General features: G+C 49.7%; 1 protein-coding gene across 2 annotated transcripts in view; it reads right to left on the bottom strand.

Annotated features, from left to right (window-relative positions):
• SGSM2 (small G protein signaling modulator 2) overlaps positions 1–20,616 on the bottom strand; it is a 40,881-nt gene that overhangs the window by 20,020 nt on the left and 245 nt on the right. For both annotated transcript variants that reach the window (XM_066333616.1, XM_066333617.1), the window contains exons 2-4: positions 14,379–14,454; positions 3,152–3,314; positions 1,215–1,376 (exon numbers count right to left, since the gene is read on the bottom strand). In XM_066333616.1, the coding sequence (XP_066189713.1) occupies positions 1,215–1,376; positions 3,152–3,314; positions 14,379–14,454 (401 nt within the window). The remainder of the gene's footprint in view (positions 1–1,214; positions 1,377–3,151; positions 3,315–14,378; positions 14,455–20,616) is intronic.

Raw genomic sequence — 20,616 nt, 5'->3', positions numbered from 1 at the left:
GAGGTGAACATCTACAACACACAGTGATGGAACAACTGAGAGCAAACTCCCCTGATGTGTCTCCTGTGGACTATGTGGAAAAGAAATTAAACCCCTTGTACCCATGTATCTGCAGACACTGAGGCAGTGGACTAAAATGCTTTCATTAACTGTGTCTCTGGGACATGGCCAACCCTCTCTCTGTCTCTTCTGCACACAGCTCATAAAAGCCAAGCTGGTATTACATATCCCAGAGCAACAGTTTGCTTGAGCAGCACAAAGACCTTTCTTCTGTTCTCTTGCTTTTAGTGGCAAGATACATCATGAAAGTAAAGCTGATGACAAGGAAAAAAGTAACACAAACTTGGAAAGTACTGAGAAAATAAGCTGCTTTTCCCTTAGCTCTCATCCTTGTTCAGACCCATTGGCTTTGGACAAACAAGAATGTGTTGCCAGTGCAGAACAAGAGCACCCCTGCAGCAAACTGCCTTTCTGGGACCATATCAAGCTTTAGGATCCCTGCCTTTCTCTTTTTATGGGAGATTGTCCTCAGTGTGCCCCATTAAGTCTTCTGTTTCGTGGGTTATGGGAGGGCAGGAAGGGTAGGAGTTAAGAGCCACTCCTTGGCAAACCACAGCTGATGCTGGGCAGCAGGAAGCAAGAACAGAACAGAGAGGACTCATCTTTGTCTCTTAAGGAGTCTGTAGGGAATACATACATAAAGCACTGATGCTCTTCTCTGGTTTTGCAAGAGACTTTCACTTTACACAAAGCTTGATTTTTCTGAAAAGGAAACATGATTCAAAGAACCTGTTTTCACAACCGCAAGGATTTTTGTCTCTAGCTCCTCCTGTTCTAATTCTCCTTTCTTTCATCTAAAAAAAGGCATTTCCTCCCTGGCATCCTAAAGGTCCAAAGGATTATTTTCAACTCATGACCTATTAGAAGATACTTCTATTCCACTAAGGTCTAGGTCACATTAGAATATGGTGATAATACACTTGAAGTTAGGTTTGTAGCAGATTTCTGGAAAGCTGAATGCCTATTCATGTTTCTTTGCAAGCCTGAAATACTGCCAATGATGAAAAAATTAAGTACATTTTTTTCTAAATGCCTGTGTAACTGGTTTTCATCTTACCAGAAGCCTGCGTCACAGGGGTTTGCCAAAGACTTTTCCTGCAGACACCTAAATGCATCAGTCCAACAAATCCCTGTGCTTCTGCTGCTTTCCTTACCTGCAGTTATCAACAATGTACTGAACAATCTTGTCCAGCACCTTCTCAATCAAGGCTGTCCGAACCCAGATGTGCTTGATGGCCTGAGGTGTCAGGACAGGTGTTTTGCTTGTGGTTGATCCCTGCCTTTTGAGGGGCTCCTGCCCATTCGGCTGATTTTTCCTGTGAAAGATGATAAAATAAAAGTAGTCAGAATTTGCACTGGTGGATGACAGCTCCATCATCCAGACAACCCATCCTCCTGCACCAGGTAACACCGTGCAGCTGCAGGAGAAGGGCACATGCCTGGGCTCTCACACACTGCCCTGGGCTGAGGGCAACAGGAACCTTCTGAATGTCTCTTCCAGAAAACTTCCCCCTTTAAATAGAATTTTGCCTCAGTGAGGAAAGAAACCCTGACATCTTCAGGTTCTTTGCCATCACCTGGGTTCTCTTTCAGGAAACTGTTCAGTTACACGGAGTAAATGCATTTGTTTGGAGTGGTTTGGGTGAGATCTGTAAATTCCCCCTGCTTTGACAGGGTCCCCAGTCCTACAGGAGGCCATGACAGCACCTCCACAGGTAAGGAACACACGTGACACCACTGACATCAGAGCACTTCAGGTGTGCTCAGCTGCATCCTAAACAGGGCTTTTCTTAAACCACAGCCTCAGGAACAGTTAGGCTGTTACAGCCCTTCTGTCTCATTCCATACACCCAGCAGAGCGAGTCCACCCGCTGCAGTATTTCCCAGTAGTATCTTTGCTGTGCATATTTTCTACAGCACTTAAATTCTGTGGCTGCTAATAGCTGAAAAACACTCAAAATTTGTCCAAGAGAAACCACAGAATTTAAGTTCATTTGCTCCTCTCTGTTAGAGGACACAGCCAAAGTTCTCTGGTGGTTAGACGGGTGTTTGTGTGGGCTCTTAACCAGGAGAGAGGCTGGTGAATTTTCAGTAGAAAGCATCCTTTTTCCCAACATTTAAAAAACTAACATTAATAAAATCCCTGTCTGTATCAGTAGGCACAATTAAAAATATATCAAAAATAGGTATATATCTGTCAAAAACGACATAACAAGGTCTGATAATTACAAGTCTAATAAAGATAAATGTCAGAAAATTACACAGAAATGTAAGTGCTAATGTAATAACTGTCAGTAACTGAAGACAAACTCTCTCAGCAAAGCCCTTCTTACATCAAATTGATCAGAGGCTAAAAGTTCCTATGCTGTGCAAAGAGCTCTTAGGACTCAGCAGTGCCTACAAACAGATTTCAAAATGCTCTTGTCCTGAGTTTATAGGACAAAACACTCATGCACTGTGATTCCATCTACAGAACCACGTGGAAAATTTTAACTTTGCTACTCACCACCAGCAAGAAGTCTAAGACTTTAAGTAATAACCTCAAGTCCTTGACTCTGGGATTCTGTTGTGCTGAAGTCCAGTGTGTACTTGAACAGCTTTCCTATAACATCCTTCTTCCCATTACTCTTCGTATCCAGTAATTTAACTGTTTCTGCTATGAGACCTACAAATTTGTTCCTGGTTTGGCAGGAGCATGCCAAAACAGCTTTTCCAGTCTGTCTGTTCTTGAGTTCCTCCTTCCACCCCCTCCCTTCCCACCGACAGTCCAAGCCAGTCCACCACACCCTGACTGTGAGCCCTCTCTGAAATCACAGTAATTAGTCACTTCTGTTGCTGTGTGTGGGCTGAATGTGCTCTTCTGCTGTACTGAGAAGCAAAACGAAACACCAAAGCCCCAGCTGCCCATCTCTGTCCCTTTGCTCACTGCCAGCTTGATCAAACACAAACATCTACAGCCCCTAGCAAGACAAAGCTGCATCACCCGTGGGCGAGGCAGGCACCTGGGCACTCTGGGGGCAGCCTGTGTCCCACCGTGCTGCACACACACACACACTGCCTCCACCTGGCTGATGAACACAGCTCAGCCTACCTGCTCTCCACCTGCTGCTGCAGCTCCTGCACCTTCCTGCACACGTCCCCAGCGATGGCACAGGTCTTGCCCACCTTGGTGAAGAGCGCGGCCACCTTGTCGGTGCGCAGGAAGCCGGCAGCCCTGCGCTTCAGCATGTGCAGGAGACACGCCTCCACCACACCTGCGGGAAGGGGACACAGCGTTAGGGCTCTGCCTCCTCCTCCTCCTCCTCCTGCTCACTGCCACGGGGCAGGGCTGCGTCAGAACAGCGCTGGGGGACAGACAGACAGAATCAGAATTAGATGATGTGAGCATGTGATTAATCTGCAACTACAAACACCTTGTAAAGTACAGGTAATGGCAGTATATAAATGAACTGGAGTCTCTCTGAGTACTTTCACTCCACTTTACGAGTGCCACACAGAACCACATGAACATGCTCTGGTGGCCACCAGTAAAACACTGCACTGTGCTAGCCTTGCAAGATTGCAGCAGAAATCTATCCAGCTCTCATGTAACCTGCTGCAGGGAAAGGAAATGAGACATACAAATTAAAAAAACCCAAAACAAATCAAAACAAAAAATAAGCTTTCCTTGTCTATCAGCTTCTGAAGTGAGACTGCAGATGACTCACAGAGTCATACAGAGGGATGAAGGAGAACAGACCAGTTCATTCACAAGCAAGGGAAAAGACCCGGTGTGTGTGCTGTGTGTGTGCCCGGGGCAGGGCAGCCTTGGGCAGGCTCTGAGCACAGCACTGAGCAGGTCTGTCCTGTGCTGGGTGGCAGCAGGCAGCCCATGAGGACACCGCAGCTCCCCCTGCCACGCTAAACACTGCTTACAGTAACAAATGGCACTCCATCTGCTCTGACATTCCGCCTCTCGCCCCACACCGCAGCTCTTTTTGCTGCACTTTACACCCAACACTGTCAGGTGCTGAGCATTTCCTCAGGACTCCTTATTGTACCTGAAGGCTCCAAACCCCCGAACACCTGAACGGCTGCACCTGAGGAAGACCTCACTGAACACTACCCCGAGTCCTGGCCGGGCTGGGGGCACACAGGAACACCCGGTGCCTGCGGACCCTGAGGAGCCCAGGGCAGGAGCAGGCAGAGGCACAGCGGGCACAGCGGGCAGAGCCCGGCCCCAGCTCCAGCACACTGCTCTGTGCCCAGGGCAGGAGCAGGCAGAGGCACAGCGGGCAGAGCCCGGCCCCAGCTCTGGCACACTGCTCTGTGCCCAGGGCAGGAGCAGGCAGAGGCACAGCGGGCAGAGCCCGGCCCCAGCTCCAGCACACTGCTCTGTGCCCAGGGCAGGAGCAGGCAGAGGCACACTGGGCACAGCGGGCAGAGCCCGGCCCCAGCTCTGGCACACTGCTCTGTGCCCAGGGCAGGAGCAGGCAGAGGCACAGCGGGCAGAGCCCGGCCCCAGCTCCGGGACACTGCTCTGTGCCCAGGGCAGGAGCAGGCAGAGGCACAGCGGGCACAGCGGGCAGAGCCCGGCCCCAGCTCTGGCACACTGCTCTGTGCCCAGGGCAGGAGCAGGCAGAGGCACAGCGGGCAGAGCCCGGCCCCAGCTCCGGGACACTGCTCTGTGCCCAGGGCAGGAGCAGGCAGAGGCACAGCGGGCACAGCGGGCAGAGCCCGGCCCCAGCTCTGGCACACTGCTCTGTGCCCAGGGCAGGAGCAGGCAGAGGCACAGCGGGCAGAGCCCGGCCCCAGCTCCGGGACACTGCTCTGTGCCCAGGGCAGGAGCAGGCAGAGGCACAGCGGGCAGTGCCCGGCCCCAGCTCCGGCACACTGCTCTGTGCCCAGGGCAGGAGCAGGCAGAGGCACAGCGGGCAGAGCCCGGCCCCAGCTCCGGGACACTGCTCTGTGCCCAGGGCAGGAGCAGGCAGAGGCACAGCGGGCACAGCGGGCAGAGCCCGGCCCCAGCTCTGGCACACTGCTCTGTGCCCAGGGCAGGAGCAGGCAGAGGCACAGCGGGCAGTGCCCGGCCCCAGCTCCGGCACACTGCTCTGTGCCCAGGGCAGGAGCAGGCAGAGGCACAGCGGGCAGAGCCCGGCCCCAGCTCCGGGACACTGCTCTGTGCCCAGGGCAGGAGCAGGCAGAGGCACAGCGGGCAGTGCCCGGCCCCAGCTCCGGCACACTGCTCTGTGCCCAGGGCAGCAGCCCGGCAGCGTGGGGTGGGCAGCACGGCTGGGGCTGCTGTGCCCCTGGCAGCCAAACCACTGCCCCAGGGACAAACGACAGCCTGGGCTCAGCCCAGGACAGGCTGCTGTCCCTCAGGGACCCTCTCAGCCATCACAGCCCCAAGCCCCAAGGACAGCGGCGGGGACAGAGGCTGGGGCCGGACAGGAGCAGAGCCCAGCTGCGGGGCCGGGCTGCAGGGGAAGGGGCAGGGGAAGGGGCAGGGGATGGGGCAGGGGAAGGGGCAGGGGAAGGGGCAGGGGATGGGGCAGGGGAAGGGGCAGGGGCAGGGGATGGGGCAGGGGATGGGGCAGGGGAAGGGGCAGGGGATGGGGCAGGGGATGGGGCAGGGGAAGGGGCAGGGGAAGGGGCAGGGGAAGGGGCAGGGGAAGGGGCAGGGGATGGGGCAGGGGAAGGGGCAGGGGATGGGGCAGGGGAAGGGGCAGGGGCAGGGGATGGGGCAGGGGATGGGGCAGGGGATGGGGCAGGGGATGGGGCAGGGGAAGGGGCAGGGGAAGGGGCAGGGGATGGGGCAGGGGAAGGGGAAGGGGCAGGGGAAGGGGCAGGGGAAGGGGCAGGGGAAGGGGCAGGGGATGGGGAAGGGGCAGGGGAAGGGGCAGGGGAAGGGGCAGGGGATGGGGCAGGGGATGGGGCAGGGGATGGGGCAGGGGATGGCAGCACCGAGGAGCTCCCGACAGCATGGTCTGGCTCCTGTCTAACAGCCACCACAGCAGCTCCTAGCCCAGCAACTGCTCCGCTCCCTCTTTCAATTAGAAACGAAGGAAAAAGAAAAGCAGCTTTCCGGATGCCTGGAGCAATGCAGCAATTTGATTCCAAATCTTAAATGAAGCAACCTGCCTTTAAAAATAACAGCAAAGAAGCGCATTGCTGTTGCTTAGGAAACAGGCCCTCTTCCCACCTTCACCACTTATTTTATTTCTTTAAAACAATAAAATATTAATGAAACAAATTTAGTGAAAAGCACAGCAGGCACAGCTTTAATTATTAATAAATGCTGCAGCTGCCACTGAGGGCAATTTCCCCAGTGACTGTCCCTAGAGCCCCAGTATTTAATTATTCCATTGTAACATTTCTCATCACAAGAACTTGGGTAAGATCAGTCTCCAGCTGCCTATAACACACACACAGGGGTCATTTGCAAGGGGAGAGACACTGGAATTTGCTACTGTACTGCCTCAAAATGTATTTTCCACAGGACAAGAGATTACTGCATGTCCAGTTCTATGTGTAAGGACGGGGGTCCCTTGGATAGGGGGCAGGTTACAGCCCAGCCTCTGTGACCCTCAGGTCATTTCACTCTCCACACTTCACCCCCAGGCTGTCAGCACTCTTCTCTCCAGGCTCCTTTCTACAAGAATTATTCCAGAACAGTTGGAATACATTCACATCTCACTTGATCTGAATGTGCCTGCAAATACACCACGGCTTTTATCCAGTTAAACTACAAAACATCCAAGCAGGGCAGCACATCTTGGCACCCCGTTTCCACCCAGGGGACAGTGTGGGTGCCACCCTGGTGGCACAGGGCAGCAGGAAGGGATCCCTCCCACCCACAGCAGGAGAATGGCACGGCAGGGAGAGCCCAGCTCCCTGGCAGAGCCCCCCAGGGCTTTCCTCTGGCTCTGTGATCCCACTGCAGCCTGCCAGCATCGCCCACAGCCGAGCGCAGCCAGAAAGGAAACAACACATCCTGAACAAACTGGCAGAACAGCCACCTCAGGCTGCAGAACCCTCTAAAACACATGAGAGGACCCTGGCCTCGGTGCTCTTTGATAAACCAAAAGCAGGTGATCCCCGGGAGTTACCCACTGCACAGCTCAGACTGAAGAGGCAACACAATTCATTTCAGGGGTTATAGTACAAGGACCTTGGGGACAGGGAAATGGGGTTATTTACCCATTTCTGGGAAAATAAACCATTTTTCCTTTTTGGAATCTGACACTATAAAGAAGACCTAAAACCAGATGATTTAGCTTCTGGAGAAACTGGAAACATCAGAAAGGCATCACTGGGTGGTTTTGTGTACACACAGGTAATTTGTACAGATGCTTTTGGCTACAGGTATGTGTGCACACAGGTGAGTAACTACTGCCCAGCCCAATGTGACCCTGAGCCTGCCCACTGTCACTGTACCTACAACAAACACATACAAAAACTGACCAGATAAAAAGGCAGCAACTCATCAGGCACAGAGTGGAAGAGCAGCTCTGCACTGGGAATAAATCAGCACAGTTCAGGTAATTCCCTTGTATGGTTCAGTTGACAGCAGCCATCTAAAAATTCATTAACTCCAGACAGTTTTCAGGAACATTCTCTGCAGTATTCACCACTGAATTTAATTAAGTGCAGATATATTATTGATTTACAGTTCAAATAAGCACGGTACCCACCAAGCTTCAGGAAACGTCACTTTTTTATGACTTCACCACAGCTACTTCTTCCAGGGTCAGTTGAACAAGTTCAGTTTTGTCCTTTTTTGCCTCTATGAAAATTCTGACATGACTTAATGGACTGTGAAATGAGAGTTCTGGGGCTGGAAGGGTGGTGAGCAGAGAAAAGGTGGCCTGTGGAAGGATTATTTATAGGGTGTACTTAGCAGATGAGATTTTCCTTAGACAGGAAGAAATACTGCAGCTAAATACCTTGTTTTCATGGAAACTGTGCACGGGGAATTGAATTCATGAGGCTGAAGAAATTAAAAACAAGTGAAAAGAGGAGGATGATAAAGAAGCCATCAGATGCTCATGATCTCCAGCTGCTGTTGCTTTATCCTGCCCAGGGTGAACCCAGTTTTCTTGCCAAGTTCCAGCTGCTGTGTCCCTGGAATGGGGGGACACGGGCACCCGAGTGCCAGCTGACAGCAAAGGGCTGCACAGGACACATCCAAACCTGCTCCTTTGCCTTGTCCACCTGCACTCAACCTGCTTCTGCTGGGCTGTGCCACAGAACATCCCAGGTTCAATAACTCCCTAGAAAATTAAAAAAAAACCCTATCTAAACAGACAATTCGCAGTTCTAAAGTGGCTGGGAGACTTCAGGGTTGAAATCTGGTCACTGCTTCTCTTTAAATTCATGATCATTAGACTTAGAGGATCTCAGCAACCTTCAGAAAACAGAAGTGTTTTCACTAAACATTGTTAAGGGTAAATCAAAATTACTGAAGTTTCTCTAAATATTGAAAATTATCCAATTTGATGGCCCAAGATCAAAGCAGAATGTTTAGCAGAGTTCTCTAAAAAGCACAAGACATTTTATTTCACTTCTCAAGCTAAAAACACATGCAGTTCAAAAACTGTTTCATTTCACATCAGAGCTAATAGTCACTGTTTTTTTTCCTCCCCACTACAGCATACCACTCATTAATTTAAGCATCATCTTTGGAGCACAATCAAAAACCTTCTAAATGTGCATGAAAAAATATTTGCCTCCCCCCAATTATGATTATCTCTGGTACACTCTCTGGGCTAATGTATTTATCAAGTGAGGGAGAATCTCTGTAAACTATTTTTTAAGCATTATTCATCATTGAAAATGTTTGTTTCCCAAATAGGAGCAGTGATACAGAGAGAATTGTGTTTTGTTTGTGAGAGATCTGCATGTCCATAGCAGATTATCTTCATATTTTTTAAAATATCAATGCCAATGGTAGAAAGCCAAAAGAATTAAGATGATAAACTGCCAGGTTGGGCAATGGCTATTTACATCTGTTTCTACAGAAGTTACATTTCTGTGAGCTAAGGAAAAAAGAGAAAACTGAATTCTTTGTTTTCTATCAAATCTGAATATGGTGCTATTTAGAAGCCTCAAGGCAATCAGCTAAAAACCCCAAAGCATAAGACATCTCTTCCAAATGGGGCTGATTTTCAGAAGAACTGGAATGCTGTCACTCCAGCTGAAAATGATGGGAACAAAACAGTGTTTTCTTTTAAACACAATTACCTTTCTGCAAAATGGGATAACAAGTCATCCCAAGACCAGTGAAGGAAACAGCCTCAGAACTAAGCCCACTGCCGTGGTTAACCCTGGGGCCATGATCAGTGAGACTGTAAATCAGCATTGCCAGGCACTCCTGCAGCTCAGACACCAACCCATCCCCAGTGACCCTGGATACATGGTCTCCAGCAGTCACCAGCCATACCCGTGTTCCAGGGATTCCTGGTTTTCCACTGCCAGCATGGATGGAGACTCATCCATGACCTCACCTGAAGCTCCTGGATTGTGCTCCTGCAGACGTGTAAGGCCCGAAAATCTCAGACCTTATCAGATCTCAACTACGTGGCTCCAGAAAATCCAGCCACACAAGTGCTTTCCTACTGCCTGCCACCTCCAGAATGAAATGGAGCGCTCATCTGCCTTAGGAAGCTGGGAAGTAACTGTTGAACTGTTCAACAGAAAGTGCAATCTTACTAAGTGTTTTGCACATTCATTAACCACAATCCTGTCATACACTGGATTGGCTCTAAACAGTGAAGAGGACCCAAGAGCCACTCTGATTCTCAGAACACATCAGTCCTTTTGCTGTGAACAGACACTCAGTGACACAGTGCTATTTCAAATGACAATTCCCTCTACTTATTCTTGAAGAAGGAAGCATCTTTACACTGATGATTATCCAAGCCTAGATGGCCCAGGGCTCCGTGCAGAGAAGCTGCAATGGATGGATACAGGGCCCACACAGATCTCGAGTGTGGAATTACAGCCTGAAGCACAGACATCTCAGAAGCATTGCTCTCCTTGCTGTGTTTCTGGGAACAATAAATGCTCATGCAGTCCCGATGTACACAGACACTGCAGGAGCTTGAGAGCAGAAGCACCAGCATAAGACACAAATGCCAGCTCAGGAGTGCTTCACCAAAGCAGCCATGGAGGCAGGCTCTGGCCTGCCACAGCCTGGCACAAGTCAAGACTCTATTTGAGTCTCTCTGAGTGAAGGAAACACGGGGAAGCTGAAAGAGCTGCTGCACAACTTACAGGAGCACGCAAGAGAAATGGTACTGAGAAGTAGTGTAACACTCTACCACCTGGCACATCATGCTTCTGGACCTGGAAGGGCACTCACAGCACTGCACGGCTGCTGCATGGATCTGTTTGAGCATGGACCTCCCTAAGCACCATGTCCAGAACTGCCAAAAGCTCCACAAAGGCTGCTCAGCCTTCAGAGAAGACTGGACTGGCAGCAGGATGAGCCAGCAATTGCCTGTGCTCAGGCAAGTGTCCCTGCTCTCAGGTCAGCAGCTGTCCCATGAAAGGCCTCAGGCCACCTCTCTGATGTATTACTCACACAGAGAAAGCACCAAGGACTGCTTACTAATGGGAATTAATGATCTCCCAAGCTCCCCTGGGCAGGCATCCCATCCTTCTTTTGTTTGAAGGGCTGCACACATCACTAAACGCACTCACAGATCCCATACAAACACCTTCAGTTAATACCCAGTTCAGCTCTGCAGTCAAACCCTGTCACCTTCCCCAGTGCATAACTGGACAGATCGTGACATGGTTTTGTTCTTCTTTTTTAAGATCTGTGTTATTTAAACACAGCAGTACCCAGAAAAAAACAAACCAACAAACCAACAAAAACCCAGTCATTTTTATCGGTTAATAAGAGAAGAAAAGCAATATGCATGATGGGGATGGAAAAAGAAAAAGCTGAGGTTAATGCAGCTAAATGAACAGGAGTGGCTCATGTTTATTAGGGCTGAGCCAGCCAAGTCCTCTAGGAGAGGCTCTCTGCTCCTCTTCTCTGCACTTGGAATCGCAGGGTCTGCAGCAAAGATCCTCAACAAATCTATCAGGAGAGAGCAGCAATGTAACACCCAGAAACAGCAGATTTTCTCCTTGGGTTCAAAAGGGGAAAGGCATTTCTGGTCTCTAAGTCTGGTCTACACACAGTTTTAGGACAGATTTGGAAGGCAAAGATTATTCAATGACGCTGAAGAAAAGGAAAAACAAATACTTTGAAGTGAAGGACTGCAACCAACCTGGGTGGAAAATTAAATATTAGTATCTGAAGATGGGAAGAAACAGCACATGTCAAGTGTCCAAAGCATACAATAAAGCTACAGAACATCATGAAAACAAAAAGAAGATGGGATTGTTTTGTTTTGTTTTGTTTGATAGAAGAGCCTCAATGTCTTACAGGATTTGAGTTCAGATTCAAGAATAGGAAAGGACCTGGTCATGCCCCTGCCATAAACCCACCCAAGGCTGCACAGCTCTGGTGCATCCCCCAGGACCAGCAGTGGAATCCCCCAGCTCCCTCCTCTCCCTCACATCCCAAGGGACACAGGCAATGCCACCCTCCCACAAGGTTTATAAGAAGCCCCAAGATCAACATTAAATACCATTCTGCAGCTCAAATCAGAACTGGCCTTCTCAGTTCAGCCACAAAGGGATTCTGCACATTTTAATTAATGGGTTTAATTACTGGTAGAAGATTTATTATTCAGGCCAAAAAAAGCTTATTGTGCAGTTCATCTCTTCCTTAATTTGAATTGAAATCTCACTGGAAAGCCAAATTCTGCATGTTTAACAGTGCCCGAGTTACTATTTTTACTCATGTTTACTAGTAACTTTTCCCCAAAACACAGTAAGTATATTCCCTCTGCCAAGCTGGCATGCTGGATTCACACCTAAATAACACATATTTTGATTGTGACACACCACCAACCCTCCATAACCTACCTGAATTCTATGACAATTAGTTCATAGCATGGGGAATTCAGGATTATTTCATTTAATACACTCAAAATATTATTCAAAGAGAACAAACTACTGAGACTCATTTCAAAGTATATACTGAAAATGTAGAGATCATTTGGGTAACTGTGTCTGAGGCATTCATGAATAAACCCTGTTTGCAGTATGAAGCTGACTTAAATATTTAAGCTTTTTAATTGCTTCAAGCAGCACTAAAGATGAGCAGCCGCACAGAAAAGGCTTAGCAAACTGCAGGCAGCTTTTGGACAAACGCTGGAGGTGTAATGCACTGGACTGGAAACCCTGTAAATACACTTCAGGTAGCAGCAGAACCAGAGCTACACTTCCTTTGTCTTCCCCCTGTCCCTCAGAACTGCAGGAGCAGCCAAGGCAGGGCTGGTGTTCCCAGGTGTTCCCAGGTGTTCCCAGGTGTTCCCAGGGCAGCTCCAGGCAGGGACACTCCGGGCAGGCTGGGCAGGAATGCTGCAGGAGCGGCCAAGGCAGGGCTGGTGTTCCCTGGTGTTCCCAGGTGTTCCCAGGGCAGCTCCAGGCACGGACACCATGAGCAGGCTGGGCAGGAGGTGCTGCAGGAGCGGCCAAGGAAGGGCTGGTGTTCCCAGGTGTTCCCAGGGCAGCTCCAGGAGTGGCCAAGGAAGGGCTGGTGTTCCCAGGTGTTCCCAGGCAGGGACACTCCGGGCAGGCAGGCAGGAATGCTGCAGGAGCAGCCAAGGAAGGGCTGGTGTTCCCAGGTGTTCCCAGGTGTTCCCAGGCAGGGACACTCCGGGCAGGCAGGCAGAGGTGCTGCAGGAGCAGAGGCTGCCCCAGCCCTGCACACAGAGCTCAGCCAGCCCCACGTCACGGTGGCAGCTGCCGCTGGTTCCCAAGGAAACGTCTCCCAGAAGCCGGGCTGCACACAGCCACAGGCAGCCTCCAGCAGCAGCCGGCCATGGAGATGCTCTGAACACGCTGACAGCGCTGTGCTGTCCCCTGACTGGGCACACAACAGCACTGCAACTCGCTCCACAGCAACCACAGCCCAGAGGAGCGCAGAATTCTGTCCCACAATGGCACACAGGCCATTGGAGCTGCTCTGAACCACAGAGCCAGATCTCCTAAACATCAGAGCCCCTGGTGTAACTTAGGATGATATATGCTGGATTGGGAACAAATACACAATCTCCTGCACTCACTGCTTCTCCACCAGGATGAAAACATCAGCACTGCTTTCCTTCTCCCAGAGCACCCAGGCAGAGACCACAGACTGGAGCAGAGTCCCCGTGGTTACAGATTCCTGCTGCTGGATGAGCACAGCTGACCTGCACAGAGACACCACTCCTCCAGGCCAGCAAGCCTGGAGCTGGAGCATCTCCTCCAGGACAAGGGGCACATGCCATTTAACTGGCACCTTCTGTCATCTAGGACCTAGGGCAGCTATGAACTGTCCAGCTACTGATGCAGAGAGACCCTGAAATCAGCCATCATGTATTTAAGAGACCCTTGCTAAACTCAGCCTAGCAGGAGAGTAAAATGATTCATGAGAATTCTATATTTATAACGAAGATTCACCAAAAATGACTCATGTACTGAACCAATCTAATTTTAAATAGAAGGGAAAAACCTCTTGAAGAGTCACATGAAACTGGAGTGGGGGAGGGAAGAGAACTGCACACACAGGAGAGCACCAGCCAGGAGCTGTTAGCCAAATCTGCTGGAAGGGATTTCTCCATTCAGTCAGCCAAAGCGAAAACAGAATGTTCAGCTTCACCTTCTTCTGGTTTAGAGTTAATCAAGGCCTCCGTTCAAAGCAGCAGCAGGCTGGAGCTCTGCTTTAGGACAGGTAGGACTGCTGAGCAATAATGAGGCAGCTTAGTGCAGAGTTGATAGTTCTACAGACCATGAAGAATACAGAACACAAAGCCAACTGCAATCACAGTAGGAGGATGAGAGAAGTATGAAGACTTTAAAGTATTCCTAATTTTGGCCAAGCAGAGTCTTAACAGAAATAGCTGCCAGCCCACCACCCGTTACACCAACAATGCAACACAGCTTCCAGGACAGGATTCCAGGACCAGAGCCCAGGCAGAGCCCAGGGAGCCCCCTGGAACACACAGCAAGGCCACCTGCAGTCCTGGCTGGGCACCTGGACAATAACATTTTAGTAAGCGTTACTTTACAATTTGTAATGTTAACATACATGTAGCAAATATAGGGGTGAAATGGGCCTGAAGACCATGATTTCTAATAGCTAAATCCCTGCATCTATCTCTGATAGCAGAGAAAATAAATGTCTAGAGGAAAAGTCAGGTAAGGTAGCATTAGCTCTTCCACATGACATTTACCACATAAGGCGATGATGTGACTGCTGTCCTCATGTACAAATTTCCGGGTGACAGCTTCTTCCATGATCTGCTTTACCTAAAATGAACAGAGAGAAATGGTTGTATGAGCCCAGCAAAATCAGCACAGCACTTCAAACAGGCGTTTCAGTTTCAACCACTGCTTGCCCCCTGCCCCTCACCAGCAGACTAACTCCCTCACATCACATTTTGCAGGGAAGAATGGATTTAAGGAGGGAAAGCACAAACAAACCTCAGGGGCTTATCATGGCATGAGGAAACTTCTGGCAGAACAAGGACAGGTCTGTTTGGGGTGTGCCCCCATAAAAGGTGGATTTCAGGGTGCCCACAGTACCCTCCTAAGAACTTCTCCAGCATTAAGTTCCAAAGAGCTCTGAAAGACTTTTTATGTGATTCATCCTTGGCCTTCACACAGTCTCCTCTGCTCATGAAACCAGAGTGTGTTGCTATGCCCCATTTCCACTTGTGCCATTCTGCTCTTTTTCCAGCACAGTGCATCCCTGAGTGACACAGGCACACATTCCCAGAGAGGTTTAGGGCCATTTTCCCCCCACCTGGGAAGCATGGAACATGCCACAGCAATTATGAATTATGCCTTCGATGCTCTGTTGCACCAGACAGTATACAAAATTATTACAGTACCTACAGAGAAGGCAGCACTTCAGTTTTCACTTCAAGACACAATTTAACAATTATAGGAAATAAAATTACACTTATCACATTCTTAATGATTTAAAACATAGTTCCTTTCCAGTTTCAGGGCTCAAGATGTGTCAAACTCCAAAGGGAAACCATTGCAAATTAGTGACTTTCAAAGATTAAAGAAGCAACAGACAATTCTTACAATGAGGCTCTTGGCAAGAGGCTGAAGTCACCCTCCATGCATCTGCCAGTGATTCCTCCCCAATGGCTTCCTCAGCCTGGCACCACACGAAACCTCATTGGTTTCCAGCTCATCAACAACTCATTTATCAGACACTCATTTCCTCCTGGCCATGGAGAGCCTGCTCTCCTCCATATACAAATCAACCATCATTTTTGACTTCTCTCATTTGTGAACTACAATTAGGGTTTTGGCACTCTGACTAAACGTATGCCAATTCACTTTCAAAATACAAAAATAAGCACTACCATGGCAGAAGACTTAACCAGACACTCTCTTCTTCCAACATTTAGAGGTAACTGGGTACCACTTCACGGCACTGACAGGTCCCAAGGTTTGGAGCTTTTCCACGCAGTGCTGCTCCAGGAGAAGCTGCAGGTGCAGTGCTCCATGGACAGCTGGGCTCTGCAGTGCCTGTGGAGGTGCCTTCTCTGGTTTGGAGGGCTTCCTCCTCCAGCAAGACCATCTGTGAGACCAGTTCTGGGTGCTGTAATTAAACACCTCCTCCCCCAGTAAGCATCTGAGGGCCTCTGTGCCCACTCCTACACCCCCAGCCTGGCTGGCAGCAGGCTGCAGCTCTGGCACTTGCTGCACGAGCCTTTCAACACATGGCATTTGCCTCACTGCAAATTATGGATCAAGTGGATCCTCCAGAATTTGTGCTCCTTAGCAAACAGGAGCCCTCTGAGTTGCAAAGAAAACACTGGAGAGGAAAAAGACACGTAAGAGGCTTTGAAAGCGTAGAACATGTTTTATAGCCGAGGACTTCAAAACAAGTCTTTTGCACTTTATAAAAGCTGGCTAGCTGCTCACACCTGAGGCCTGACAATATAAACTTTGAGCCAGGCAATTTGTTTCTTCCTGTAGCATTTCTGACAAGGCTGTTAGGACCTCACAGTGAAGCAGCTGAAGGAGGTAGAGAAGAGGGTACCAAGAAGAAGCAGAGGTGTGAGGAGGTCTCCTGAATGGGCACTCACAGCTGGATTACCATGTGTATTCAGCACTCCTTTGGCACAGTTTTACTCACCAAAGGAAAGGGCTGATGTACTTCTGGCAGAAAACACCCCTGAGAGCCACCACACTGGCATGGAGTCACTCCAGCCTGTGCATACACAGCTCAAGGTCACAGACATGACTTCAGGACTACAGACCATGAAATCAGTCAGTTCAGGAGTGCAGACCATGAAATCAGTCTCAGCATGCCAGAGAACAGTAACTGGAATTCAAATCCTAACTACAGGGAGGAAGAATCATCTTGAAGAGCAAAAGCTGAAGTGCTCAATAGCCAATTCATGGCTACCACATATTTCCCAGGCACACCTCAATCAGCTCAGTTTGGTATTTAGATCCCAGTCAACCAAAATTTTAAGTGTATAAAAACTGAGAAAGAAAAAGGCTTCAGATTCAATAATCAACCCTACTTTTCTAGAGCAGCAGCATCCAGTGTCTCTCAGGAGACTTCAAAGCCCAGACTCCAGAGCTAAGGACACAGAGCAGGCACTCTGTGTGCTCCCCACTGCCACCAGATACCAAGCAAGCTCCGTGCCTTTTCTGGAGAGCTACTGAATGTTATTAGAAAACATTTTTAAGGCATAGACAGGATATGAGAAGATTCAAAAGCTGGAATGCAGTGTTCTTCAATCCCACATCATCCTTCACTGCCACGTAATTCACGGATGCTCCAGGCAAGGAGCTAAAGCAAGTGTTTTTGATCAAATGGAACACAAGCTTTATTTTTTGCTTGTTTCCTTTATTCCCTTCCAATATTGCACAGCTCTTCATAGGGAATTCTGCTGGTTTGGCTCCGTTCTCAGGAGGCACTTGACAATGGAGCATTTTGAGCACAAACCTCCACACACCCACTAGCAGCTACCAGCGGACCTGACCAAACTGCAAATTAATCTCATTAACAGAAATATCACCCCCTACCCCCAGAGGGAAGGAACCTGTGTTTGTGCAGGGGATGGAGGGCCGCTCCCAGAGCTGCGGAGGAGCCTGAGCAGGTGGGAGGGAGCAATGGGGCCAGCTGTGACACCCGCTCCTGTCCTGGCCTTGGAAACATCCCTCTGGTGTCTGTGCCTCCCCTGCAGAGGATCACAGCAGCCACAAACCCGCTGCTGTCTGTACCTGCCTGGTGCCCTGAGCACAGAGCACTGCCCCTGAGAGCAGCAGCCACAGCCCCAGGGGACACCTGAACGGGGCCAGGCTCTGGGGGCACACACCTGCCAGCCTCTGCAGGGACAGGACAGCTCTGCCACCCAGGCAAAGCTCTCAGCACTTGTACAGAAGAGCCCAGTGGCAGCATTCTGCAGAGAAAGCAGAGCAAACTCCTCGAAGAGAAGGGGCTCAGTGTCTGCAGCATGTTCTAATGGATCACTGCTCTGACTTTCTCCCACAGCCTGCAAGGGCCAAAACTTCCAGAAGCAGTCAAACACCGAACATACATCATAATACAGGGATTATTTATTAAGTTTCACTCAGGAAATACGCAAGAGAAATGCCTGTGTTTATTTTTTAAAATTTTATCAAAAAAGGAAGCTTTAAAAATGGTAAAGAAGAATGCTCATAACACACCACAATAACCAGGAACACAGTTAAAGCCTACAGCATTTTTTCCTCAAAGGAGAAAACCTAATGTCCAGCATCCATGTCTGCTTTAGCTTGTGCAGCTACTGCTCACCTCCTTTATTGACAGCTCCTGCTGCACTGACTCCTTACTCCTGATCAAAGACTGGCAGTGTAATAAAAGCTGTTCAATAACTACTGCACTTCTGCCCAAAAGTCCTTACATTTCAGTTGCAGGTAGAGCAATTGAGTTTCTGAAGTGCTCTGAAATTGTTCAGGGTAGAACTGCTAAGGTTATTGTTATCCTGTTTGTTTCACAGCTAGAAAGCACTGTTTAAATCCAGAAATGGCAAAACCCTCCATTTCAGGAGGCAAAAGGAAATGGCCAGAGAAAAAAGCCTGTTTTATGAGTCTGCTTGTCACAACAGATTTTCCTGCAGAGAGAGATAAATGCTTGAAACGTGAACTTCCAAGCGGCCTCAGCATGAATCCCAGCAGTTACATTTTCTAAACACATTACATGTCTTCCTTTCTGTGAGAGCCAGCAAAATACATTCCCTACCAATGGGAACTGAATGTCCACCTGAGGAAAAGCAAACAGCATTAAATTTCCCAAAGGAAAAATGCTGAAGTTTTAGCTGAGAGACTGAGGCAAAATAAACTAAACACTTTGCACCAAGTGACTTTGGAGATGACTGTTCCATACTCTGCAAAGACAACTGAATTTTAACAGGCTTGGTGGAACAGCCCACAGAAAGAATTTGCTGCCTATGAACTCCTTTGGGTACTGAGGTTATGGGAAAATTGTTCAAAAGGAAATAGAGCCTGTGTTTAAAGGACCAGGGAAGGGAACCAGGGCTCTGAGAACAGACAGGGACATGGAGTCAGGTTTTCCCAGCAAGCCCCCACCACACAGCAAGCAGGCAGAAGTGGCTGTGTGAAGTCACACATGATAAAAAATGAGGCTGAAAATTCTATTGGAAAAAGTTAATCACAGTCATTAAGGGCAGCATCATCTACTGGGTGGTTACTAGTGGCTTGTATTCCTGCCTCTATCAATTGATTATTGAAGACAAACAAAATCTCCATCTCAGTGTCTCCAATTGCCTCCTGAGCCATTTTCTTACTGTGAGCAGAGACAGGAGCCTTCCCACAGGTCTGTGAGACACAGGTGAAGGGTGTTACCTCAACCTGCTTATAATCAACAAAGGCTCTCATGGCTGTTTCAGGCTGGAAAGCTCCGGCCAACTCCTAAAAACCCAAGCCACTCTAAGTGCTCTAAAAGAGCATTGGTGAGGATTTGGAGAAGGAAAAAACAAATCAGAGGCAAAACACAGAAGGTACAAATAACACTTTCAAGCATTATTCAAGTAATTTAAAAACCAGAGTCCAATTAAAAACATTTTAGAGACTTTAAAAACAAATTAGCCTCAGATTTTTTAATTACTACTTCTCCTCAGCTTGAGCTGGCTCGGATCATGAAAATCCATTTCACTTTCCATCTCGTGCATTAGCACAAGATTGCAATGTTCACACTTGGAAAACATTTATCAGATTTATTTATATATTTAAGCATTACTCAGGAGAGCAAGTGCACCCACTTCTAAATAAAACCTTACGCCGCCTCAGCGCAAAGGTTCTACTTCAAGCAGAAGTTTCTCATGGAAGTGGCAGGTTTGTGGCAGCAGGTACCACCTGCCCAGGGCCAGCTGCTGGCTGGGTCATCCCGGGACACAGCCTCATACAGACTGTCCTTGAGTGTCTGTCCCTGCTCTGCGCCCGCCAACGTCCCCACACTCACTGCAACACCTCGTGTTCTGATTCCAGCATTATCCAGTGCCAGGACAGGGGAGTGTGGCTCAGGAGCCTCGGCCATAGCAGCAACTTTCCATCCGAACGTGAACTGCTCCTGCTGCTTCCCCAGCAGTGCACTGGGGAGGGGAAGGAGCAGCAGGGCAGCTCCCTGTTTAAAACACTTGTTACTGCTGTGACGGATTAGCACTACATCTTCATTTCCCTGCTGTGCAACAACCGGCAGCTACACGCAGCTCACCACAGCCAGCGCCACAAAAAATCCAAACTACGGTCCTTGGGTGCACGGGGAGAGGCGGCCGCAGGGAGCCGCACCTGAAGGCGCCCCGGAGGTGCCGAGGTGCAGCGTTTGTGCACAGCACGGGCACCTCCTCCAGCCTCGGCAGGAGCCTTGTCCTGCGGCAGGAGCCGCTCTCGGCAGCGAACACTGGCACCGGGCACGGAGCACCTCCCTGGGGCACGGAGCCCCGGGCCAGGACCGAGCGCCACCAGCCCAAAGGCCACTGGCACCGAAGGCCTCGGCCCCGCTCAGGTGCGGGGCTGGGCTCGCTATGCACACACGGCTCGTTCTGCCCCAGCCCGGGAGTGGCACACAGGTGTGTGCAGCAGCAGCCGCCCAAATTCACCCTTCCCAGGGCACAGGGGCCGGGCTCCGGCACTGGCACTCAGCTCGGCTCACCCACAGACTCCTTAGGAACACCTTTCTTATCCCCGATTTCCCCCCTTCTCCTCTAACGCTCACAGTTAAGGAAAAAAAGTCATAAAAAACGAGCGCTACGGGGAACACGAACCCGGGGAAGGGAGCGGGAGCCGATGTCAGCCTCCTGCCGCAGCAGAAGCCCCGCGAGCGGCATCCCTGCTGCAGGTGCGCCCGGGGAAACAGAGCGCCGAGCTTCTCCCGGGCAGCGCCGAGGTTCTCCCCTCAGAGCCGCGGGCCGGGCAGAGCCGCACCTCGGCGAC

Source organism: Sylvia atricapilla, chromosome 20 (genome assembly GCF_009819655.1).
Source record: "Sylvia atricapilla isolate bSylAtr1 chromosome 20, bSylAtr1.pri, whole genome shotgun sequence".
Lineage (NCBI taxonomy): Eukaryota > Metazoa > Chordata > Aves > Passeriformes > Sylviidae > Sylvia > Sylvia atricapilla.
The sequence above is the reverse complement of the archived record's forward strand: the minus strand, read 5'-3'. Positions and strand labels throughout refer to the sequence as shown.